The sequence below is a fragment of the Amblyraja radiata genome, chromosome 5 (genome assembly GCF_010909765.2).
Source record: "Amblyraja radiata isolate CabotCenter1 chromosome 5, sAmbRad1.1.pri, whole genome shotgun sequence".
In the NCBI taxonomy this organism is placed as follows: domain Eukaryota; kingdom Metazoa; phylum Chordata; class Chondrichthyes; order Rajiformes; family Rajidae; genus Amblyraja; species Amblyraja radiata.
Genome location: NC_045960.1, coordinates 110,496,254 through 110,522,258, shown reverse-complemented (window position 1 = coordinate 110,522,258; position 26,005 = coordinate 110,496,254). Strand labels below are relative to the sequence as shown.

The window sequence follows — 26,005 nt, the reverse complement described above, 5'->3', positions numbered from 1 at the left end:
AGACAGCAAGGGCTAGCAAAATTGGGAGAATTCAATGTTCATGCCACCGGACGCAAGCAACCCAGGCGGAATATGAGGTGCTGTTCCTCCAATTTCCGGTGTTGCTCACTCTGGCAATGGAGGAGACCCAGGACAGAGAGGTCGGATTGGGAATGAGAGGGGGAGTTGAAGTGCTGAGCCACCGGGAGTTCAGGTAGGTTATTGCGGACTGAGCGGAGGTGTTCGGCGAAACGATCGCCCAACCTCCGCTTAGTCTCACCGATGTAAATCAGCTGACATCTAGAGCAGCGGATGCAGTAGATGAAGTGGTCGCAGAGGACTGGAAAATCACAAAGTTGCAGTGGAGCAGCTGGTAGAGTTGCTGCCTCACAGCGCCGGAGACGTGGGTTCAATCCTGATCTCGGGTGCTGTCTGGACGGAATTTGTACGTTCTCCACGTGACCGCGTGGGTTTTCTCCGGGTGCTCCGGTTTCCTCCCACACTCCAAAGACGTGCAGGTTTGTAGGTTAATTGGCGTCGGTAATATTGGGAGTGGATGCGAAAGTGTGATAACATAGAACGGGTGACCAATGGTCGGCATGGACTTGGTGGGCCGAAGGGCCTGTTTTCATGCTGTATCTTTCAATCATCGATACTGCTCACTGCCGCCCCCAGTGGCCATCACTGCTCACTGCCGCCCCCAGTGGCCATCACTGCTCACTACAGCCCCCAGTGGCCGTCTCTGCTCATTGCCGCCCCCCAGTGGCCATCACTGCTCACTACAGCCCCCAGTGGCCGTCTCTGCTCATTGCCGCCCCCCAGTGGCCAATGCTGCTCACTACAGCCCTCAGTGGCCAATGCTGCACTCTGGCGCCACCCAGCGGCCAATGCTGCTCACCGCTGCATTCTGTCACCCTCCCAGTGTGCTTTGCTCACTGTGTTTAAGAAGGAACTGCAGATGCTGGAAAATCGAAGGTACACAAAAATGCTGGAGAAACTCAGCGGGTGCAGCAGCATCTATGGAGATGGGTAACGTTTTGGGCCGAAACCCTTCTTCAGACTGATGGGGGGCGGGGAGAAGGAAGGAAAAAGGAGGAGGAGGAGCCCGAAGGCTGAGGAAGGGGAGGAGACAGCAAGGGCTAACAAAATTGGGAGAATTCAATGTTCAAAACATTGTTCAGAACATTGAATTCTCCCAATTTTGTTAGCCCTTGCTGTCTCCTCCCATCCTTCAGCCCCCGGGCTTCTCCTCCTTTTTCCTTCCTTCTCCCCCCCCCCCCCCCCCCACCCCCCATCAGTCTGAAGAAGGGAAGGTACACAAAATTGCTGGGGAAACTCAGCGGGTGCAGCAGCATCTATGGAGCGAAGGAAATAGGCGACGTTTCGGGCCGAAACCCTTCTTCAGACTGATGGGGGGTTTCGGCCCGAAACGTCGCCTATTTCCTTCGCTCCATAGATGCTGCTGCACCCGCTGAGTTTCTCCAGCAATTTTGTGCTTTGCTCACTGCTGCCCCCAGTGGCCAATGCTGCACTCTGCTGCCCCCAGTGGCCGTCACTGCTCACTGCTGCCCCCAGTGGCCAATGCTGCACTCTGGCGCCCCCAGTGGCCGTCTCTGTTCACTGCTGCCCCCAGTGGCCAATGCTGCACTCTGGCGCCCCCAGTGGCCGTCACTGCTCACTGCTGCTCACTGCTGCCCCCAGTGGCCAATGCTGCACTCTGACGCCCCCAGTGGCCGTCACTGCTCACTGCTGCTCACTGCTGCCCCCAGTGGCCAATGCTGCACTCTGACGCCCCCAGTGGCTGTCACTGCTCATTCCTGCCCCCAGTGGCCGTCACTGCTCATTGCTGCTCACTGCTGCCCCCAGTGGCCAATGCTGCACTCTGGCGCCCCCAGTGGCCGTCTCTGCTCACTGCTGCCCCCGGTGGCCGTCACTGCTCACTGCCCTCTGCTGCCCTCTGGCGCCTGGAGGCCGCGGGGAGGAGGAGGCGGCGGCGGCCGCGGCGGGAGTGAAGGGAGACTGAAGCCGCCATCGGGCCCCGGGCCGCACGGTAAGGCCCCGCCCCGCCCCACAGCCCCCGCCCGCACCAACCCGGCCTAAACACGGCCCCGCGGCACAGACCACCCCGGGGACCGAGAGGGGGAGAGAGAGAGAGAGAGAGTGTGAGAGGAGAGAGAGAGAGAGAGAGGAGAGAGAGAATGTGAGAGTGTAAGAGAGGAGAGAGAGAAGAGGAGAGGGAGAAGAGAAGTGAGAGGAGAGAGGGAGTGTGAGAGGAGAGAGAGAAGAGAGTGTGAGAGAGAGTGAGTGAGGAGAGAGAGTTAGAGAGGAGAGTGAATAGGAGAGAAAGACGAGGAGAGAGAGTGTACAAGAGAGGAGAGAGAGATAGGGAAAGGATAGAGAGAGTGAGGAGAGAGAGGGAAGGGAGAGTGAGGGATAAAGAGAGAGAATGATAGGAGAGGGAAGAGTGTGTGTGAGAGAAGGAGAGAGTGAGAGAGAAGAGAGAGTGTGCGAGGGAGAGAGGTGAGGTGAGGGAGAGAGACCAGGGATGGATGGAGGGGGAAAGAGAGCGCACAGGGATAGGTAACGAGATTACTGTCATAGAGAGAGAGAGAGGACTGGGATAGAGAGACTGAGATAAAGCAGGAGAGAGAGAGAGAGAGACCAGGAATAGTGAGAGAGACGGCACCATGTTGGGCACAGACATTGTGACTTGATGGACCTCTATGCTGTACTATTCAATGTTCTTATTCCTTTTTCATTCAAGCCCCTATCCAGATATCTCTTAAAATGTGATTACTGTTGCTGCCTCCAGCACCTCCACTGACAGCTCTCCCCAGACTACTCTGTGTGTGAAAAACCAGCTCCTCAGATCCCGTTTAAACCCACGCCCTCGCAACTTAAACTTCTGTCCTTTAGGTTCAGACACCCCTTACTACCATGGGATGGAGACCCTGACAAGCCATCCTGTCTGCGTCGTAATTTAATGTACCTCCATCGTGTATCCTCTCAGCCTTCTTCACTCCAAGGAAAACAATCTTTCCTACTAACTCAAGCCCTCTCGTCTTGTATCTTGGCCTGAGTTTATTTATTCCTTTCTCGTCGTGAACCTACTCTGCCTGTGTCCCACACTCCATCTCAACAACTCGTAGCTGAGGGTCTCGACCCGAAACGTCACCCATTCCTTCTCTCCAGAGACGCTGCCTGTCCCGCTGAGTTACTCCAGCATTTTGTGTCTATCAACAACTCGTAGATTTCATTTCTCCAGGTTCCTTCACTGTGCACGGATATGTGTCCGGCATATTGGTGGCACGGTGGTGCAGCAGTAGAGTTGCTGCATGAAGGGCCTGTCCCACTGTACCAGTTCATTCCAAGAGCTCTCCCGAGTTTAAAAAAAAATCCAACTCGTGGTAAGCACGTAGAATGTACGTAGCGGGTACGTCGGAGCTCGGGGACGTCTCTTAGCGGCTCGTAACGCTAACGGCAGGTACTTGGGAAACGCGGTAAGCTTGTGAAGACTCGTGAAAAATTTTCAACGTTGAAAAATGTCCACGAGAGCCCTGAGTACCTACGAGCAGCCATTACCGTAATTCACCGAGTTCGAATCAGGGGAAACTCGGGTTAACTCTTGAATTAGCTCGTACAGTGGGACAGGCCCTTTACAGCACGAGAGACCCGGGTTCAATCCTGACCACTGGTGCTGTCTGTCCAGAGTATGTACATTATCCCTGTCACTGCATGCGTTTTCTCTGGGATCTCCGGTTTCCTCCTACGCTCGGAAGAAGTGCAGGTTTGTCAGTTAATTGGCTTGGTATAATTGTAAATTGTCCATAGTGTGTAGGATAGAGCTAGTGTACGAGGTGAGTGCTGGTCGGCATGGACTCGGTGGGCCTAAGGGTGTATTTCCGCACCCTATCTCCAAAATCTAAATATATCATGTTATCCAAATATTACCGTTCCCTGCTGTTTTCATACCATATCCATATATAACAACTGCAGATTTTTTCCCAAAGGTGTAGGTTTATTGCTGTCACGTGTACTGAGGTACAGTGCAAAGCTTTGTTTTGCCCTTTATCCGATCAGCTCGGCTAATGCTGTGCAGAAATACAATGAAGCCAAACTCAATAGTAGAAAGGTTAGAAGGAAAGAGTAGATACAGAGTGCATATAGATACAGTTCTCAGCATTAGACTGATACAAAATGCTGGAGCAACTCAGCGGGTCAGGCAGCATCTCTGGAGAAAAAGGACGAGTGACATCCCTACCCAATATATCACCCATCCATTTTCTACGGAGATGCTGCCTGACCTGCTGAGTTACTCCAGCACTGTGTATGAATGTGTGTGAGTGATTGGTGGTGGTCGGAGGGGCCGTAGGCGCAGAATGGCAGCCACGCTTCCGTCAGTCTGCCCCAGGGCAGCTGTGGCTACAGAAGTAGCTTACCACCACCGAGTGTGACTGAGGAGTGAATGAATAATGTGATGTAAAGCGCCTTGAGTATTAGAAAGGCGCTATATAAATCCCATCCATTATTATTATTATTTGTGTCTCTTCAGTATAAACCAGCATTTGCGGTTCCTTCCTCAGCAATGCAGCATAATTTGTTTTGTATGATAAAATTCTGAAAGAACTGGTGTGCCCAAGAACAAAATAACTATTTGATAAGGTATAAATAACAAGGAAATCTAGAGTGCATTGTTGGAATAAAAGTACCAGGAAGAAAGGAGAAAGGAGGAGGAGGAGCCCGAGGGCTGAGGGAGAGCTGAGAAGGGGAGGAGACAGCAAGGGCTACGGTAATTTATTATTGTCCCGTGTATCAAAGTACAGTGAAAAGCTTGTGTTGCATGCTAACCAGTCAGCGGAAAGACAATACATGATTACAATCGAGCCATCCACAGTGTACAGATACATGATAAAGGGAATAACGTTTAGTGCAAGGTCAAGCCAGTAAAGGCCAATCAAAGATAGTCCGAGGGTCTCCAATGAGGAAGATGGTAGTTCATGACCGCTCTCTAGTTGGTGATAGGATGGTTCAGTTGCCTGATCACAGCTGGGAAGAAACTGTCCCTGAATCTGGAGGTGTGCGTTTTCACACTTCTGTACCTCTTGCCTGATCGGAGAGGGGAGAATAGGGAGTACAGGGGTGAGACTGGTCCTTGATGATGCTGCTGGCCTTGCCGAGGCAGCGTGAGGTGTAGATGGAGTCGATGGAAGGGAGGTTGGTTTGTGCGATGGTCTGGGCTGCGTCCACAATTCTCTGCAATTTCTTGCGGTCTTGGATGGAGCTGTTCCCAAACCGTGCTGTGATGCATCCTAATACCATGCTTTCTACGTTAACCACATTGACGGTACCATTTACATGGAAACATTGACAAAGGTATGTTGATTATATGATTAACAAATGTCCTTTGTTTTTCAGGAATGCCACGTACATTTGACAAATTATCAGCATGATGGCTGCCACACTGCCCGATGGCCCTCCCTCTTCCCTTGTCATCCAGTCTAAGACTCATAAAGACACCATCCTGACTAACTTTGAGGAACAGAGGAGACGAGACTTTCTGTGCGACATCACTCTGATTGCTGAGGACGTTCACTTCAAAGCCCACAAAGCGCTGCTGGCGGCCAGCAGTGAGTATTTCTCTCTGATGTTTGCCAGCGAGAGGCAGCAAGGACAAGGCGTGTACGTGCTGGATGGAATGGGCGCCGACACGTTCGGCGCAGTGCTGGAGTTCATGTACTCTGGGCGCCTGAATGTATCGGAGAGGTCCATCCAGCACATTGTGAGCACAGCCGAGGTGCTGAAGGTGACAGACTTGATCAAAGCCTACGCCGACTATCGGGACGGCCAGTTGCACGTGAAGGTGTCGCCGGCTTCCGACGGGGTTAAAGCGGCGGTGGCGCAGGACGAGCGGCGGGCGAAGCCGAAACGCAAGAGGGGGAGGCCTCGCAAGTGCGAGCAGGCGGGGGCGGGCGGGAGTGACGCCGACTGGGAGACGGGAAGCGGCCCACTGGAGCTCGGAGTCAAACCGGGCCGACCTGCGGAAGGAGCGGACGGTCAAGCGAGGGGCGAGGGCGACGGCGGAGGGAGGCGGAGCGGTGGCGCCGCCGCCGCCGATGAACCGGACGGCAGTGGCGACACAGAGGCAGAGCGGCTGCGGCCGACGCCGGCGCAAGGTCACGATCGCAGGCTGGCGGGCCGAAGCCGCTGCAGCAACCGCAGGATCCAAAGGCCCATGAAGCTGCTGGGCTACAAGCTGGGCACGGCCGAGGAGGACGAGGACAAAACAAGGAGGCGCGGGAGGAAGAGGAAGTATCCGAACGATGAGGCCAAGTGCGAAGACTGCGACAAAGTGTTTAAGAATCACTACTTCCTCACCATACATCAAAGGACACACACAGGTGGGCATCAGCCATGTGGTTGGATGGGTGCGGTGGCTCTGTAACTGGTATGAGGCTTTGTCTTTTAGTTTAGTTTAGAGATACAGCACAGAAATAGGCCCTTCGGCCACCAGGCCCACACCAATCAGCGATTCCCGCACACTAAAGCCCCTGTCCCACTTAGGAGACCTAAACAGCAACCTCTGGTGACCTTGCCCGCCAACCAAAAAAAAAATCAAGGTGGAGGTGACCCGCAACCTCCTACCACCTCCCACGCACATGTTGAAAACCTTCCTGGGATGGCAGGACTTTCATATGAAGAAAGACTGGATAGACTCGGCTTGTACATGCTAGAATTCAGAAGATTGAAACTTTTCTTAAGGGGTTGGACAGGCTAGATGCAGGAAGATTATTCCCGACGTTGGGGAAGTCCAGAACTAGGGGTCACAGTTTAAGGATAAGAGGGAAGTCTTTTAGGACCGAGATGAGAAAATCATTTTTTACACAGAGAGTTGTGAATCTGTGGAATTCTCTGCCACAGAAGGTAGTTGAGGCCAGTTAATTGGCTATATTTAAGAGGGAGTTAGATGTGGCCCTTGTGGCTAAAGGGATCAGGGGGTATGGAGAGAAGGCAGGGATGGGATACTGAGTTGGATGATCAGCCATGATCATATTGAATGGCGGTGCAGGCTCGAAGGCCGAATAGCCTACTCCTGCACTTATTGTCTATGTTTCTATGTTTCCTCGACTATGAAGATAACTGGCTTCGACTAGACCTGCCACTAAAAAATAAACCTATTTTTAGTCGAGGCCGGTTTTAATCATGATGAAGAAATAGCAGCAACCTGGATGAAGCCTCGACCACGCGGAAACCACTTTCGACCATTAGGGAGAGTGACCAAAACCTCCGGTGACCTCATGGAAACCTTGGGTGGTGGGCAAGGTCACCAGAGGTTGCTGTTTGGGTCTCCTAAGTGGGACAGGCCCTTTATCACAATACAATACACAATACAATTTATTTGTCACTTGAACCTCATAGAGGCTCAAATGAAATGTTGTTTCTGCAGTCATACACACATGAAAAAAAAGACCCAAGACACAACACAATTTACACAGACATCCATCACAGCGCATCTCCTCCTCGCTGTGATGGAAGGCAAAAAAACGTATCTCTCCCCTGCACTCCCCATTCCCCTCCCGATGTCAGAGTCAAAGCCCCCGGCGGGCGATGGCAATTGTCCCGCGGCCATTAAAGCCACGCCGGGCGATGCAAGGCCGCGCTCCGGGTCTTGGTGTTGGAGCCCCCAGCGGGCTCTAGCAAAGTCCCGCAGCCGTTGAAGCCGCGCCGGGCGGTGATGTAAGGCCCCGCTCCAGGCACTCCTCGACCCCGTGACTCGGGCGGGTGAAGTCGCCGTTGCAGAAGCCTCGAAAAGCGGTCTCCCACCAGGGACCCGCGGGCTCCCGATATTACTGTCCACCAGACCTGCGGTAAACCTCCGAATCTCAGGGGGTCGGGTCACAGCAGCACGCCACCACCGCTCCTCCCGCTCCGGACTCGGCCAGCTCCATGATGGTGAGTAGCTCCGCAGCTCCGTGACTGGAGCCCCAGGACGTTCCTGCTGGAGGCCGCTCCACGTTGCAGCCCCAACGACAACGGAGACCCGACAGGGAAAAGGTCGGGTTCTCCGTGCAGGGGAAAGATTTTAAAAGTTTCACCCCCCCCACACACACTATCTTACGGCCACCAGGGACAATCTTTACATTTGTACCAAGCCAATTAATCGGTGGTGCAGCGGTAGAGTTGCTGCCTCACAGCGCTGGAGACCTGGGTTCAATCCTGACTACGAGCATTGTCTTTTTAATTTTTTTAATTATTTTTATTAGAAGCAATTGTACAAGAATAAAACGATCAGCATATAAAATTATACAATTATTGTACAGCTTCAATTTTAACCTTTTAACTTGAAAATAAGGGAAAAGAAAAGAGAAAGAAGAATGAAAGAGAAAAAGTGAAAAGTGAAAAGATAGGACCCCTAGACTCCCAAAGTAGTGGGGCCAAAGAGTGAATAAATATGTCAGAGAGGAAATGGAAAAAAAAAAGAAAGGAACAAAAAAAAGAAAAAAGTGGTGATATACCTGCCTCTCCCCCCACCCCCCCCCCGCCCACCACACCCAACCCATAGTTGGATTTATATCCAAAGTTGTGTTGCGCCATACTATCCTTGTAAGAATTCGGTGAAGGGTGTCCATGTCTTGAAAAATTGATCTGGTTAAAAATTGATCTGGTGACTACGAGCATTGTCTATATGAAGTTTATACTTTCTCCCTGTGACCCGCGTGGGTTTTGCGTGGTGACCTGCGTGGGTGCTCCGGTATCCTCCCACATTCCAAAGACGTACAGGTTTGTAGGTTAATTGGCTTTGGTAAAATTGTAAATTGTACTCCGTGTGAAGGGTAGTGCTAGTGTACGGGGTGATCGCTGGTCGGCGCGGACTTGAAGGACCTGTTTCAACTCTGTATCTTTAAAGTCTAAACGATTGAATATATATGCGATGATTTTAACTATGCATTAAGTGCGGGGCAAACATTGGCCGATAGGCCCGCTCCCATGCTGTATTGTTCTATATGTAAGAAGGAACTGCAGATGCTGGTTTAAACCGAAGATAGACACAAAAAGCTGGAGTAACTCAGCGGGACTCAACTCAGGCAGCATCTCTGGAAGAAGGGTCTCGACCCAAAACATCACCCATTCCTTCTCCCCAGAGATGCTGCCCGGCCCGCTGAGTTACTCCAGCTTTTTGTGTTCTATGTTCTATGCTATACTTTAAAACAACACTACCATCTATTTATTTACTATGTTGTACACCAACATACAGCCTCGAAGGAGATTGTTCATCACCTCCTTTCATATTATTTACAATACGTCGGTGGCATATAATAGAGTTTGGATAGGCATATGGATATGCATGGAATTGAATAGGCTCATCTTAAACCTATATGTGTAGGAAAGAACTACAGATGCTGGTTTAAATCAAAGGTAGACACAAAATGCTGGAGTAAATCAGCGGGACAGGCAGCATCTCTGGAGAGAAGGAAGAAGGGTCTCGACCAGAAACATTACCCATTCCTTCTCTCCAGAGATGCTGCCTGACCCGCTGAGTTACTCCAGCACTTTGTGTCTATCTTCACCTTAAACCTATGTCCCCTTTTTCTTAATTTCCCCCTACTGTGGATGGAAAGAATCATTTACCCTTTCTATTCCTCTCATGAGAGTCAAGTCAAGTCACTTTATTTCTATAGCACATATAAAAAACAACTCTCGTTGGCCAAAGTGCTTTACATTGGTGGAGGTACTAACGTTATACAACAGTGGTTCATAGACTAAGTACAAACATCACTACATACATATAGCCCTCCCTCAGAGGACGTCAAGAAAGGCTTGAGAGTAAAGATGGGTTTTAAGTCTCGACTTAAAGGAGTCGATGGAGGGGGCAGTTCTGATGGGAAGAGGGATGCTGTTCCACAGTCTAGGAGCTGCAACCGCAAAGGCACGGTCGCCCCTGAGCTTATGCCTAGACCGCGGGATGTTCAGTAACCCCAAGTCGGCCAATCTGAGGGGAATTGAACAGATCAGGTAGATGCACAGGTTCTCTTGCCCAGAGTAGGTGAATCGAGGACCAGAGGACATAGGTTTATGGTGAGGAGGACATGGTGTATAGGAATCTGAGGGGTAACTTTTTCACACAAATGGTGGTGGGTGTATGGAATGAGCTGCCGGAGGAGGTAGTTGAGGCTGGGCCTCAAGTTCAAGAGAGTTTATTGTCATGTGTCCCAGATAGAACAATGAAATTCTTGCTTTGCTTTTGCACAACAGAATATTGTAGGGCATTAATAAATTCAGAACAGATCAGTGTGTCCATATACCATGGAATATATATATATACACACATAAATAAGCATATAAAGTGCAATAGGCTATTAATGTTCAGATTTTTGTTTGAGTTGAGTTTAATAGCCTGATGGCTGTGGGGAAAAGCTATTCCTGAACCTGGATGTTGCAGATTTCAGGCTCCTGTACCTTCTACCTGAAGGTAGCGGGGAGATGAGTGAGTGGCCAGGATGGTGTGGGTCCTTGATGATAGTGCCAGCCTTTTTGAGGCAGCGACTGCGATAGATCCCCTCGATGGAAGGGAGGTCAGAGCCGATGATGGACTGGGCAGTGTTTACTACTTTTTGCAGTCTTTTCCACTCCTGGGCGCACAAGTTGCCGACCCAAGCCACGATGCAACCGGTCAGCATGCTCTCTACTGTACACCTGTAGAAGTTAGATAGAGTCCTCCTTGACAAACCGACTCTCCGTAATCTTCTCAGGAAGTAGAGGCGTTGATGTGCTTTCTTTATAATTACATCAGTGTTCTGGGACCAGGAGAGATCTTCGGAACTATTGCCTATTGCAACGTTTAAAAAACATTTAGAGAGGTACATGGATAGGTCTGGTTTAGAGGGCCAAACGCAGGCAGGTGGGATTAGTGCAGCGGGGACATGTTGTGGGCAAGTTGGGCCGAAGGGGCTGTTTCCACGCTGTATCACTCTAAGACGCTATGAATGACACCAGAAAGCAGGGAATAACTGTACAACACTTCCACAATTAGGATTGAATGTAAGATTTGAGATGGAGGCATTAACATTCCACTATTTTGTGTTGTGGCAGGTGAACGACCGTTCAAGTGTTTTGAATGCGGTAAAGGGTTTTCACAGAAGCACACACTTCAGGTTCACGAGCGCATGCACACGGGGGAGCATCCTTATCAGTGCACGGTCTGTCAGAAGTCTTTGACCACCAAGCATTCTCTTCTGGAGCACATGAGCCTGCACACAGGTAATTCCCAACACACCTTGTCTGCTTTGCTTTCACAATTTGAATCCTCGAAATCTATTGCAGGAGAAAATCAAACATACCAATTGCATGGCGGAGGAATGGAGCAACGAAGATGAACACAAAGTGCTGGAGGAACTCAGCGGGCTAGGCAGCATCTGTGGAGGGAATGGATTAGGAGTTGTTTCGGGCCAGGGTTCTTCTTCAATAGGAAGGAACTGCAGATCAGGCATGATATTCTTCCGATTTAAATCGGAATTCCGATTTTTTTTTGTTTTCCTATTTGTCAATTTTTTGTGCCGGATTATGTGGCAGCCAATCATCCTCTGTCTCTAAGGGGGTTGCGTCCAATCACCGACCAGCTTCCCTTAAAATTCCCGTCCAATCAACAAATCGGTCTCCTCCCGTCCAATCAGCCGCTGTCTCCAAGGGCATTGTGTCCAATCACATAATGCGCTGGTCACTCGGCAGCCAATCAGACGCAGTCTCCGAGGAGCATTGCGACCAATCACCGACCAGCTTCCCTTACTGAAGCAGACGATGGCTGCAGCCAACACAGAGAGAGAGAGATATGCAAGAAAGCATATAATACACAATAAACTTTATTACAAATACACAATAAACAAGTTATGTATTCCTGTACTCTTACATGGGTATGACCGCACGTAAAAAATAAAATATTTTCAGCAAAATGGCACAGCGTAAAAATACTGATTTCCTCAGCAAAATACTGATTTTCCGGTACTAGAATACTGAAATGCTCTGACAAAACTTGGCAGCTCTGGCCTGTTTCCGCGCTGCATCTCTCAACTAAACTATACTAAAATCTAAATTTTCATTTTAAGGAAAGAAGGCCTTTAACTGTGACCAGTGTGGAAAGCTGTTTACTCAGAAGAGGCAACTGAAGAGCCATTATAGGGTGCACACAGGTAGAATGCATGTTGGTTTATTTGAATTTTCAGTCTCACTAAATTCAGCAGCTCTGTTGGATTCTTAGAATTGTAAATCAAGGCACCAGAACTGTCTGCTGTTACAGATCTACCACCGATTTTCCCGGCACCCTTTGGCTCGAGAGCCTTTCGTGATTGTCCGTTTTACTGGACCATCAGAGGTCACGGCCTCCGAGAGGAGTCCAACGGTACCGGAATGTTCCGCCGAGGGGCCGAGACACCGGCCCGCAATGTCAGCCTCGGAGGTCGGCCGGGCCGGAGTTCCAGAGCCCCGGCCGCAGGGGGGCAGATTCCACTCGCCGATCGGCCGCGGAAGTCCCGATGAGGTCGAGATCGGCCGCCTCACCCAGCCTAGGCGCCACATTTTCGGGGGGACTTCCGGGGGCGATTTCAAATTCACTCTCGTAATTTTGTCCGGATTAAAGAGGAGGTTCCGGACGCAATGGTTTCCGGTAAATCGGTCGTGGACCTGTATTATAGTTTGAAAAGTAACAATAAAAGCATCATATAGGGTCCAAACTATACTGATCCTATTTCCTATTATGCTTTTGATATTCTCTGTGAGGTAATTATTTGGCCTGTATCCCTAGCACTTGTCAGCAACAACAGATTATATTAATACAATGTTTAATTGGCTGTGGCGGAGTTGATAGAATACTTTTCTCACCTCCATTCCTTCCTCTAGCTTCACAATTCGCAACCCTTCAACCCTTCTGTCTCACACCTTCTGTCTTTTCATCCTTGGCCTTTGTCCATCATCTCACAGCGCCGGATACCCGGCTTTTTAATAATTTGTGTATATGGACATCAATTTTACTCAACAATATTATGACACGTTTTCAACTTTACTCATTCTCAAAAAAAAAGACACGGATAATGTTATAAAGATACAAGGAACTGGAGATCATGGAATCTCAAGCAAACGCAAGATGCTGGAGGAACTCAGCGGACCCTTCTTCAGGAGGGTCCTGACCCGAAACGTCACCTATCCATGTTCTCCAGAGATGCTGCCTGACCCGCTGAGTTACTCCAGCACTCTGTGAAACGTCACCTAACCATGTTCTCCAGAGATGCTGCCTGACCCGCTGTTACTCCAGCACTCTGTGAAACGTCACCTATCCATGTTCTCCAGAGATGCTGCCTGACCCGCTGAGTTACTCCAGCACTCTGTGAAACGTCTCCTATCCATGTTCTCCAGAGATGCTGCCTGACCCGCTGAGTTACTCCAGCACTCTGTGAAACGTCTCCTATCCATGTTCTCCAGAGATGCTGCCTGACCCGCTGAGTTACTCCAGCACTCTGTGAAACGTCACCTATCCATGTTCTCCACAGATGCTGCCTGACCCGCTGAGTTACTCCAGCACTCTGCGAAACGTCACCTATCCATGTTCTCCACAGATGCTGCCTGACCCACTGAGTTACTCCAGCACTCTGCGAAACGTCACCTATCCATGTTCTCCACAGATGCTGCCTGACCCGCTGAGTTACTCCAGCACTGTGTCTTTTTGTTGGGTGTAAGGCTACTCCAGTTCAGTTTCTTTACAGCCACGAAGAGAGGGAAGTTGTTTTCAGCTAGACTAAGATGAATAAAACAGAGATATGATTTTACAGAAAGGATCTCTTTTAAAAAACATTAAATATTTTCTCGTGCTATGTTTCACCAGGTCAGTCTTTGCCTGAATGTGCGCATTGTCATCGTAAATTCATGGATGCTGCACAGCTCAAGAAGCACGTGAGAACCCACACAGGTAGCGTGAGCTTTAAAACACAACTTCAGGGAAAGGACACCTTCATTGAATTTACTCACCGTCTTTACATGTTCCAACATATGCAATGGCTGGGGATCTTAAACATAAACCAGACTCTCCACTGAAGAAATGGGAACCTGCCTGGGTCACTTGATGTATGCATAAAACACAAAGTGCTGGAGGAACTCAACGGGTCAGGCAGCATGAACAGAGGGTCGACGTTTCGGGTCGGGACCCTTCTGAAAGGTTCGCTGGGTCATAGTCATAGTCATACAGCTATTTACAATATACATCAATGTTTTAGATTAAGGGATTCAAAGTAACATTAGCAAATTTGCAGATGACACAAAGCTGGGTGGCAGTGTGAAATGTGAGGAAGATGCTATGAGAATGCAGGGTGACTTGGACAGACAATAGACAATAGGTGCAGGAGTAGGCCATTCGGCCCTTCGAGCCAGCGCCGCCATTCAATGTGATCATGGCTGATCATCCCCAATCAGTACCCCGTTCCTGCCTTCTCCCCATATCCCCTGACTCCGCTATCTTTAAAATCCCTATCTAGCTCTCTTTTGAAAGCAACCAGATAACCTGCCTCCACTGCCCTCCGAGGCAGAGAATTCCACAGACTCACCACTCACTGTGAGAAAAAGTGTTTCCTCGTCTCCATTCTAAATGGCTTACTCCTTATTCTTAGGTTGGGGGAGTGGGCAAATGCATGGCAGGTGCAGGTTAATGTGGATAAATGTGAGGTTATCCACTTTGGTAGCAAAAACAGGAAGGCAGATTACTATCAAGTTGGGGAAAGGGGAAGTACAACGGGATCTGGGGGTCCTTGTTCATCAGTCAATGAAAGTAAGCATGCAGGTACAGCAGGCAGTGAAGAAAACGAATGGCATGTTGGCCTTCATAACAAGAGGAGTTGAGTATAGGAGCAAAGAGGTCCTTCTGCAGTTGTACAGAGCCCTAGTGAGACCACACCTGAAGTACTGAGTGCAGTTTTGGTCACCTAATTTGAGGAAGGACATTCTTGCTATTGAGAGAGTGCAGCGTAGGTTTACAAAGTTAATTCCTGGGATGGCGGGACTGTCATATGCTGAGAGAATAGAGCGGCTGGGCTTGTACACTCTGGAGTTTAGAAGGATGAGAGGGAATCTTATTGAAACATATATGATTATTCAGGGTTTGGACACGCTAGAGGCAGGAAGCATGTTCCCGATGTTGGGGGAGTCCAGAACCAGGGGCCACAGTTTAAGAATAAGGGGAAAGCCATTTAGAACGGAGATGAGGAAACACTTTTTCACACAGAGAGTTGTGAGTCTGTGGATTCTCCGTCTCAGAGGATAGTGGAGGCCGGTTCTCTGGATACTTTCAAGAGAGATCTAGATAGGGCTCTTAAAGAAAGCGGAGTCTGGGGATATGGGGAGAAGGCAGGAACGGGGTACTGATTGGGGATAATCAGCCATGATCACATTGAATGGTGGTGCTGGCTCGAAGGGCTGAATGGCCTACTCCTGCACCTATTGTCTATTGTCTAGTGTCATACGGCATAGAAACAGGCCCTTTGGCCCATCTACACGTCCCACCTGCCTGTGTTTAGCCCATATTCCTCTAAACCTGTCCTATCCATGTTCCATGCCAATTGTTTCTTCAACGTTACGATAATCTCTGCCTCAACTACCTCCTCTGCCAGCTCATTCCATTCGCTCACCACCCTTTGTGTGAAAAAGGTACCACTCAGATTCCAGTTAAATTCCTATTGAATCTTTTCCCCTTCACCTTAAAGTTCCTCCAACACTATGTGTTTTATGCTCATGATTCCAGCATCTGCTGTTCCTTGTGTCTCCATTAGTCTTATTTTGAGAAGGAGTAAGGTTGATATTGTGTGATAACACTGTTGAGTAAAATTGGTGTCCATATACACAAATTGTTAAAGACTATAGTTTAGTTTAGACATATAACGCAGCAACATGCCCGTCTGCCCACTGGGTCTACACCAACCAGCGATCCCCACACATTAACACTATCCTACACACACTAAGGACAATTTTCATTTATAACAAGCCAATTAACCTACACATCAATGGTCTTTGGAGTGACCATTGATGTGCTTTATCAGTGTAAAAAACAAGTGGGTTATGTGTTTGTAATATGGGGTTTATATAAAAAACGATCTCAAAATGTTTCAAAACTCTTTCACACAAAGGGTGGTGGGTGTGTGGAACGAGCTGCCAGAGGGGGTAGTTGAGGCAGGCACTATAACAACATTTAAAAGACATTTGGACAGGTACATGGATAGGAAAGGTTTAGAGGGATATGGGCCAAATGCGGGAAGGTGGGACATGGGTAGATGGGGCAGGTTGGGCCGAAGGGGCTGTTTCCACGCTGTATGGGTCCGTATAATTATAATCAGGTCATACATGAGTTCACAGATAAATCAAAGTTGGTGATTATCACCAACCGTACTAATATACATCCATTAAAAATCCTCAAAGACTGACTGAAAAGTTCTTTACAATGTAGCACGTTAGTAACCTTGGGGCCAATTTCATCCTTCACTGGAGAGATCGTATGGAAATAAACATATTCCCAATACTTCAAAGGTGAGACTAAAGGTGGGTCATGAGGGGCAGTATCAATCTTAGTTTAGAGATAGAGCGCGGAAACAGGCCCCTCGTCCCACTGAGTCCGCATCGACTAGCGATCCCCACACACTGACGCTATCCTACACAGACTGGGAACAACAATCATCCAGGCAACCATTATGAACAGGCAATGATCGCTGTGTAAAAGTGGATATTTTTCTGAAGCAATACACAGGTTTCAGGCACCATATTGTACCTATTAGATCTCAAGTTTGAGAATATATATTAAGGCGGTACAGCGGTAGATTTGCTGCCTCACAGCGCCAGAGACCCAGGTTTGATCCTGATTACGGGTGCTGTCTGTACGGAGTTTGAACGTTCTCCCCGTGACCACGTGGGTTTTCTCTGGGTGCTCCGGTTTCCTCCTATACGCCAAAGACATACAGGTTTGTAGATACAATTTACAATTTATTTGTTGTCATTTGAACCTCATTGAGGTTCAAACAAAATTTGGTTTCTGCAGTCATACAAACAAGTAGAAAAAACCAAGACACAACACAATTTACACAAACATCCATCACAGTGAATCTCCTCCACGCTGTGATGGAAGGCAAAGTCTTATCTCTCCCCTGCTCTCCCCATTCTCCTCCCGATGTCAAAGTCAAAGCCCCCGGCGGTCGATGGTAAATAAGTCCCGCGGCCATTAAAGCCGCGCCGGGCGATGCAAGGCAGCGCTCCAGGTCATTTTCAACCCCGCAACTCGGGCGGGAGAAGTCGCCGTTGCGGAAGCCCCAAAAAGCGGTCTCCCACTAGGGACACCGTACACCAGACCTGATTGGCTTCTGTAAAAAATGTAAATTGTCCCTCATGTGTCGGTTGGTGCTGATGTACGGGGTGATTGCAGGTCGGTGCGGACACGGTGGGGCAACTGGCCTGTTTCCGCGCTGTATCTCTAAAGTCTAAAGGCAAGGAATAATGGAATTATTGTGGCGAGGGGTGGCACAGTGGCCCACCGTGTGCACGCTGACCAGCAATCCCCGCACGTTTACACTATCCTACACTGCTGGTGTAATTTTACATTTATAACAAAGCCAATTAACCTACAAACCTGTACGTCTTTGGAGTGTGGGCGCAAACCGAAAACCGCAGAGAAAACTCATGCAGGTCACAGGGAGAACGTACAGACCTCGTACAGACAGCGCCCGTAGTCAAGATTGAATCCGCGCTGACACTGTAAGGCAGCAACTCTACCAATGCGCCACCATGCCGCCCCTGGTTTCTGTAAGTTGTCCCTAGTGTGTAGGATAAAACTAGCTCAACAATTCTGAGAAAGCGTCCGTTAACCAACAATGTCATTAACTGAGCTTTTATTTTTTATTTTTAGGTGAGAAACCATTTACATGTGAGATTTGTGGTAAATGTTTCACTGCTAAGAATACCCTGCAGACCCACATACGAATCCACAGGTAAATGCCTCACAGTGTGGCCACTGCTCGTGTTCATTTCGCTGTTGGCCATTGCAAACGGTTAAAACGCAACCACCCGTGTATATCGTCAGGAAATAAATATTTTACAGAAGTCATAAGGCCATTAGTAATCAGAATCAAAATCAGATTTTATTCGCCAAGTGTGTTTGGCAACATACAAGGAATTTCACTGGCCAGGTCAGTCATACAATTAAAAGCAACAGATCACTTAAAAACACATTTTAACATGAATATCCACCACAGTGACTCCTACACATTCCTCACTGTGATGGAAGGCAAAATAAAGTTCAAGTCCTTCCTTTTGTTCTTCCTCGAGCCCCCGTTGACGGGACGATCTTGACTCCCGTAGCCGGCGGCGTTCGGGCCCTCCGTGTCGAGGCGTTCAGCTCCTGCATCGGGGGGGATGTCAGCTCCCCCGCGCCGGGCGATCGAACCTCACGTCGGGGCTGGTCGAACCTTCTGCGGCGTTGAAGCTCCCGACTCAGCCTCTCCCGAGAATGCGAGCCCTTGATGGTAAGTCCGCAGGCCGCGGTGGGAGCGATCCCAGGCAAGGGATTCGCTCCGACGTTAAGTCCGCGCCCCGCGGTGGGGCACACGACAGTGCGAGGCGGCTCCCAGCTCCAGCGATGGTAGGCCACAGAGCCCGGAGAATGCGATCCGAAAATTGATCTCATCTCTGGGAAGGTAGGAACTTGAAGAAAAGTTTCCCCCCGATCCCCTCCCCCTCCCCCCACATAAAACAAATCGAAGAACATTAAAACAAACTTAATAAGAGCAGGATTAGGCCATTCGGCCCATTCAATCATGGCTGATCTATCTCTCCCTCCTAACTCCATTCTTCAGCCTTCTCCCCATAACCCCTGATACCCGTACTAATCAAGAAAGGTGTATAACATCATAAGAGGCATAGATATGGTGGAGATTAAAGTCGTTACCCCACGGTAGGGGGTTTAAAACTAGATTTTTGTTTATTGTTGTCACGTATACTGAGGTACAGTGAAAAGCTTTTTGTGGTGGGCTATTCAGTCAGCAGAAAGACTATACAGTGCCCTCCATAATGTTTGGGACAAAGACCCATCATTTATTCATTTACCATGTATAAACACTGCTGTAATTTCTACATGGTGAAACCAAAATGTATAAAAATGGCCTTTTTTAAAATCTGACAATGTGCACTTTTACCACATGTGATTTTTTCTATTGCAAATCTCAAATTGTGGAGTACAGAGTCAAATAAATAAATGATGGGTCTTTGTCCCAAACATTATGGAGGGCACTGTACATGATTACAATCGAGCTGTCCACAGTGTACAGATAAAGGGCACAATGTTCAGTGCAAGATAAAGTTCAGTAAAGTCCGATTAAAGGATCTGCAATGAAGTAGACAATAGCTCAGAACCACTCGCTAGATGTTGGTAGGATGGTTCAGTTTCTGATAACAGCTGGGATGAAACTGCCCCTGAATCTGGGGGTGTGCGTTTTCACTTTACTCATAAGGTCAGAAGTGATAGGTGCAGAATTAAGCCATTCGGCCCATCAAGTCTACTCCGCCATTCAATCATGGCTGATCTATCTCTCCCTCCTAACCCCATTCTCCTGAGGGCCTGAGCTACAGGGAGAGGTTGAGTAGGCTGGGACTCTTGGAGCGCAGAAGGATGAGGGGTAATCTTATAATGTATAAAATCATGAGAGGAATAGATTGGGTAAACGCACAGTCTATTGTCCAGAATAGGGGAATCGATAACCAGAGGGCATAGGTTTGAGGTGTGGGGGGGGAGATTTAATAGGAACCTGAAGGGCAACTTCTTTACCCAAAGGATGGTGGGTGCATGGAAAGAACTGCTGGGGAAGATAGTTGAGGCAGGGACTATCGCAATATTTAAGAAACATTCGGACAGGCACATGGATAGGGCAGGTTTAGAGGGATATGGGCTAAACACAGGCAGGTGGGACTAGTGTAGATGGGACATGTTGGCAGGTGTTGGCAAGTTGGGCCGAAGTTGTGTGCTGTGTGACTATGTATTTCTGGGCTTTTCTAGAAGCCTCCTTTGTGTCAGATTTTGTGTCTCTGGGCTCCAGCATGATGTATTGTAGTTTCCCTCCCTATTGTTCTCGCTCTATTTACACCTCCTCTAGACTTTCACAACACTCTCCGAGTCATCCTTCAGTCTGAAGAAGGGTCCCGACCTGAAACGTCGCCTATCCCTGTTCTCCACAGATGCTGCCTGACCCACTGAGTTACTCCAGCACTCTGTGAAACGTCACCTATCCATGTTCTCCACAGATGCTGCCTGACCCGCTGAGTTACTCCAGCACTCTGTGAAACGTCACCTATCCATGTTCTCCACAGATGCTGCCTGACCCGTTGAGTTACTCCAGCACTCTGTGAAACGTCACCTATCCATGTTCTCCAGAGGTGCTGCCTGACCGGCTGAGTTACTCCAGCACTTTGTGTCTTTTCTTAGTCAAGCAGCATTTGCAGTTCTTTGTTTCTTTGCAGTCATTCCGTATGTTCTACCCAGCCATCCCCCTTCTCTGTTACTTAAAATATCCCTGTTTACAACATTTTCCCAGTTCTGTAAAGTTGTAGTCGTTCAGCGTGGAAATAAACCCTTCGGCCCAACTTGCCCACACCGACCAACATGCCCCATCTACACTAGTCCCACCTGCCTGTGTTTGGCCCATAACCCACTAAACCTAAACTATCTATGCTGCAAAATGCTTCTTAAACGTTGCGATAGTCCCTGCCTCAACTACCTCCTCCGGCAGCTTGTTCCATACACCCACCACCCTCTGTGTTATAAAGATACCCCTTGAGTTACCAGTAAATCTTTTCCCCCTCACCTTAAGTTTCCCCCTTCAACTTAAATGAAGTTCATCAGTTTAGTTTAGAGATATAGCGCGAAAACAGGCCCTTCGGCCCACCGAGCCCGCACTGACCAGCGATCTCCGCACACTATCACTACCCTACACACACCAGGGACAATTTTACATTTACACCAAGCCAATTAACCTACATACCTGTACGTCTTTGGAATGTGGGAGGAAAACCAAAGATCTCGGAGAAAACCCACGCAGGTCACAGGGAGAACGTACAAACTCCGTACAGACAGCGCCCGTAGTCAGGATCGAACCTGGGACTCTAGTGCTGTAAGGCAGCAACTCTACCGCTGTGCCACTACCTGAAACAATACAGGAGCACAATATCCAGGCCAAAATGGTAACTTTTCTCTCTCTTCACAATTGCCACATCACCTGCTGAATATACACAGTCTTATCTGTTTTTATTTGAGATCCAGTGTGTGTGCATTGCTCTTAATTAAATGCCTAACCCTGTCTGACGCCTAACCAGTGATATATAAATGTTAGCATGTTCCTTTGTCCACTCTGCAAAGAATCCTGCATGTTTTTTTTCCAACAGTGTTACCAGCTTGTCCTGCCAATTTCCAAATTATCTGCACTCTGTTTAAAATTATGGCAAGTAGTTTATTAGAATGCGTCTCTTTAAACTTCTCTGCGTTGAATTCCATCAGTTTTATGTCAACCCATTGCAACAGTCTGTATCCTAGAATCTACTTCAATGCTTAATGGTTTCCTGAGTTTCAAATGCAGACTTTCATAAGTTCATGTGATAGGAGCAGAATTAGGCCATTCGGCCCATCAAGTCTCCCTCTCAACTCCATTCCCCTGCCTTCTCCCCATAACCCCTGACACCCTTACTAATCAAGAATCTATCTAAAGGGCCTGTCGCACTTTCACAACCTAATTCACAACCTTTTTTACTCGTGGACATTTTTCATCAGGCTAGAAAAACGCCCCGACCTACTTGATGCCACGAGTACCTACGACTAGCATCACGGCCTGCTACGACCTACCTACGACCTCCTACAACCTCGTGACGACCATGCTGCGAGTATGAGTCAAGGGCAAACTCGGCAGAGGTCGTGAATTAGGTCGTGAAAGTGGGACAGGCCCTTAACTCTGCCATAAAAATATCCATTGACTTGGCCTCCACAGCCGTCTGTGGCAATGAATTCCACAGATTAACTTTGAAATGATGCCAAGTCCCTCACATGTGTAGATGATTGATTGTATATCAAATGCAGCAACATTTCTCACACTGTGCAAAAAACAAACTGGAGATGCAAGAAACTGCAGATGCTGGTATCTTGAGCAAATCACAAAGTGGTGGAGGAACTCGGTGCGTCAAGCGACATAGAAACAGAAAATAGGTGCAGGAGTAGGCCATTCGGCCCTTCGAGCCTGCACCGCCATTCAATATGATCATGGCTGATCATCCATACTCAGTATCCTGTACATTCCTTCTCTCTATACCCCCTGATCCCTTTAGCCACAAGGGCCACATCTAACTCCCTCTTAAATATAGCCAATGAACTGGCCTCAACTACCTTCTGTGGCAGAGAATTCCAGAGACTCACCACTCTCTGTGTGAAAAATGTTTTTCTCATCTTGGTCCTAAAAGATTTCCCCCTTATCCTTAAACTGGGACCCCTTGTCCTGGACATCTGTGGAGGGACTGGACAGATGACGTTTTGGTTCTTCAGACCCACACCCTCCATAGATGCTGCCTGACCTGCTGAGTTCTCCACCATTTTGTTGTGTGGCTTAGTTTAGAGATACAGCGTGCTAACAGGCCCTTTGTCCCACCCAGTTCACGCTGACTATTGATCACCCATTCTCTAGTTCAATGTATCCCACTTTTGCAGCCAGTCCCAACACACCAGGGGCAATTTACAGAAGCCAATTAGCCTACAAACCTGTACATCTATGGGTGGAAACGTCCCACAGACAGCACCCCAAAGTCAGGATGGAACATGGGTGTCTGACGCTATGAGAAAGCAGCTCTACCGCTGCGCCACTCTGCCTCTTTGCTCCAGATTCCAGCATCCGCATTTCTTTGCAACTCCTCAGAATAAAAGGACGTTCCTTTAGAAAGGAGATGAGAAGGAATTTCTTTAGTCAGAACTTGTGTTGCGTGCTAACCAGTCACCGGACAGACAATAAATGATTACAATCGATCCATGTACAGTGTATGGTTTTAAGGATAAGGGGGAAGTCTTTTAGGACCGAGATGAGAAAAACATTTTTCACACAGAGAGTGGTGAATCTCTGGAATTCTCTGCCACAGAATGTAGTTGAGGCCAGTTCATTGGCTATATTTAAGAGGGAGTTAGATGTGGCCCTTGTGGCTAAAGGGATCAGGGGGTATGGAGAGAAAGCAGGTACAGGGTACTGAGTTGGATGATCAGCCATGATCATATTGAATGGCGGTGCAGGCTCAAAGGGCCGAATGGCCTACTCCTGCACCTATTTTCTATGTTTCTATGGTGACATGATCAGGGAATAATGTTTAGTACAAGATAAAGCCAGGATCATCCGATCTAAGATAGTCCGAGGGTCACCAATGAGGTAGATAGTAGTTCAGCACTGCTCTCTAGTTGTGGTAGGATGATTCAGTTGCCTGATAACAGCTGGGAAGAAACTATTCCTGAATCTGGAGGTGTGCGTTTTCGCACTTCTATTCCTCACACTGAATTCACAATGAGCTGAGTTGGATTATGCTTTTCCTTCTAGTCTGCGAGAGCGCCCACTGCAGAATAAAATAGTATAATTAACAGGGTAAGAATGATGCATTGCAATATTTATTCTCATGTGCAAACGTACGATATTTACTGTGATTGTAGGGGAGAGAAGCCGTTTTCCTGCACCGTGTGTGGAAAGTGCTTTGCCGATCCGAGCGCCAAACGTCGGCACGACGCCATGCACACCGGGCACAAGCCGTTCGTTTGCCCGTCGTGCAACCAGCGGTTCACCCGCGCCGACAACCTGAGGTCCCACATGAAGATTCATGGCAAGGAGAGGAAGGTGCCGGGGGCAGTGAGCATTGGCGGTGCGGAGGAGGTGAAGACCATACTGCAGCTTCAGCAGTATCTGCCCGCGTCGGGGGAACAGCAGATACAACTGGTGGTGACCGACGATGTCCACAACATCAACTTCATGCCCAGCCACGGGGAGAGCATCAGCATCATATCGGCGGGAGAGTCGCCCAGCCTGCCCGAGGACCAGGCCTCAGACCTGGCCATGATCACCCAGCCAGCTGAGCACATGCAGAGCCTGACCCTGGTGTCCCAGCCCGGCCAGACGGCCCTGGGCGTGGCGGAGGGCCAGACGGCCGGCGGGCAGACGCAGCCGGTGCACGTCATCACCCTGACCAAGGAGGAGGTGCAGAGCCTCCGCGACCAGGCCCGGCAGCTGCACGTCACGCCTCACGGGAGCTTGCAGCCTCTCGGCCTGGGACAGGAGCAAGCCGCCCATCCAACCCCCCCGCCCCAGGAGCAAGCCCCACGCCTCCAGCACCACCGACCCGCACGGGCCTCGCAGCCGCCCAGCCAAAGAAAGGCCGCGAACCAAGGTTCACAGCCAGTGCAGGGACAACACGTTGCAGAGCACACATTCCAACTGCAGGCCGGCACTGTCTCCTACCTCTATGCTGCCAACGTGGTCTCACAGAACTAGGGAGATGACGCTGCGTCTCAAATGTGTATCACGCTGTCTCTTGCCTATGCACCACCAACTAAATCACACAGAACTAGGGCAATCACACTGCATTTCGGCACACTGTTTCTTACCCCCATACCCCACTGTTTCTTACCCCCATGCCGCCAATTTAGTCTCACAGAACTGGGGCGTTCACACTGCATTTGAACTGTGCACCCCAATGACCAAGGGGCCTGTTTCCACTCTGAAACAAGTACACAAATTTCATATTGATCATTGATCAGTTGGTGCCACATGTAACACTTCCTTAAGCAAGTTACTTTGTTAAAAGCAATCAGCCTTTCAATTGATTTTGTCAGATCAAGAAACATAGAAACATAGGTGCAGGAGGAGGCCATTCGGCCCTTCGGCCCTTCGAGCCAGCACCGCCATTCATTGTGATCATGGCTGATCGTCCCCTATCAATAACCCGTGCCTGCCCTCTCCCCATATCCCTTGACTCCACAAGCCCCTAGAGCTCTATCTAACACTCTCTTAAATCCATCCAGTGACTTGTGGCAGGGAATTCCACAAATTCACAACTCTCTGGGTGAAAAAGTTTTTTCTCACCTCAGTCTTAAATGGCCTCCCCTTTATTCTAAGACTGTGGCCCCTGGTTCTGGACTCGCCCAACATTGGGAACATTTTTCCTGCATCTAGCTTGTCCAGTCCTTTTATAATTTTATGTGTTTCTATAAGAATCCCCCTCATCCTTCTAAACTCCAGTGAATACAAGCCTAGTCTTTTCAATCTTTCCTCATATGACAGTCCCGCCATCCCAGGGATCAATCTCGTGAACCTACGCTGCACTGCCTCAATCACAAGGATGTCCTTCCTCAAATTAGGAGACCAAAACTGTACACAATACTCCAGATGTGGTCTCACCAGAGCCCTATACAACTGCAGACAATGATATGGTAGAATATCAACTATACAGCCTGGTATAAATATATAGTGAGTGTTCTATTGTGCCTTTTCTTAACCAATCTACTTGAAACCTTTACAACAAGATCGTTGCTAACTTGATCCTTTTCGCTGCTTTCCTTGGAATATTTTGATTTAAACTAGCAAATATGTTTTTTTAAAATACTAGAATTCTAATTTATGCATGTAGATCAAACTTGTATTGTGTCTAAATGATTTGCATAACACATGTTGCAAAGTACCTTTTTAAATACCAGTTATGAGCCTAACTTCTGTTTCCGGAGATGACCATTTTAAAACAACACGATTCGGGAGAGTACAGATCCTCCTCTGATTTTCCAGCAACTAGTGGCTCCTTCAATCCGGCCAAAATTAGGAGAGCACACTTGAAATCCACCCCCAGCCCCCCGGAAGTCCCCCTGAAAATGTGGCGCCCAGGCCGGGTGAGGCGGCCGATCTCAACCTCATCGGGACTTCCGCGGCCGATCGGCGGGTCGAATTTGCTGCCCTTGCGGCCGGGGCTC

The 26,005-nt window shown here is 48.7% G+C and overlaps 1 protein-coding gene across 6 annotated transcripts; it reads left to right on the top strand.

Annotated features, from left to right (window-relative positions):
• Positions 1 to 1,968: 1,968 nt before the first annotated feature.
• On the top strand, positions 1,969 to 24,881 carry zbtb24 (zinc finger and BTB domain containing 24). 6 transcript variants are annotated; one of them, XM_033021976.1, is made up of 8 exons: positions 1,969 to 2,029; positions 4,563 to 4,641; positions 5,395 to 6,377; positions 11,068 to 11,235; positions 12,078 to 12,161; positions 13,847 to 13,930; positions 17,897 to 17,978; positions 23,705 to 24,881. In XM_033021976.1, the coding sequence occupies exons 3-8, from the start codon at positions 5,426 to 5,428 to the stop codon at positions 24,534 to 24,536; spliced, it is 2,202 nt and encodes a 733-aa protein (XP_032877867.1). In that variant the 5' UTR covers positions 1,969 to 2,029; positions 4,563 to 4,641; positions 5,395 to 5,425; the 3' UTR covers positions 24,537 to 24,881. The 6 variants fall into 6 exon arrangements, with proteins under 6 accessions (XP_032877867.1, XP_032877865.1, XP_032877869.1 ...); XM_033021974.1 differs by lacking the exon at positions 4,563 to 4,641; XM_033021975.1 differs by lacking the exons at positions 1,969 to 2,029; positions 4,563 to 4,641 and adding an exon at positions 3,719 to 3,766.
• The last annotated feature ends 1,124 nt before the right edge of the window (positions 24,882 to 26,005 follow it).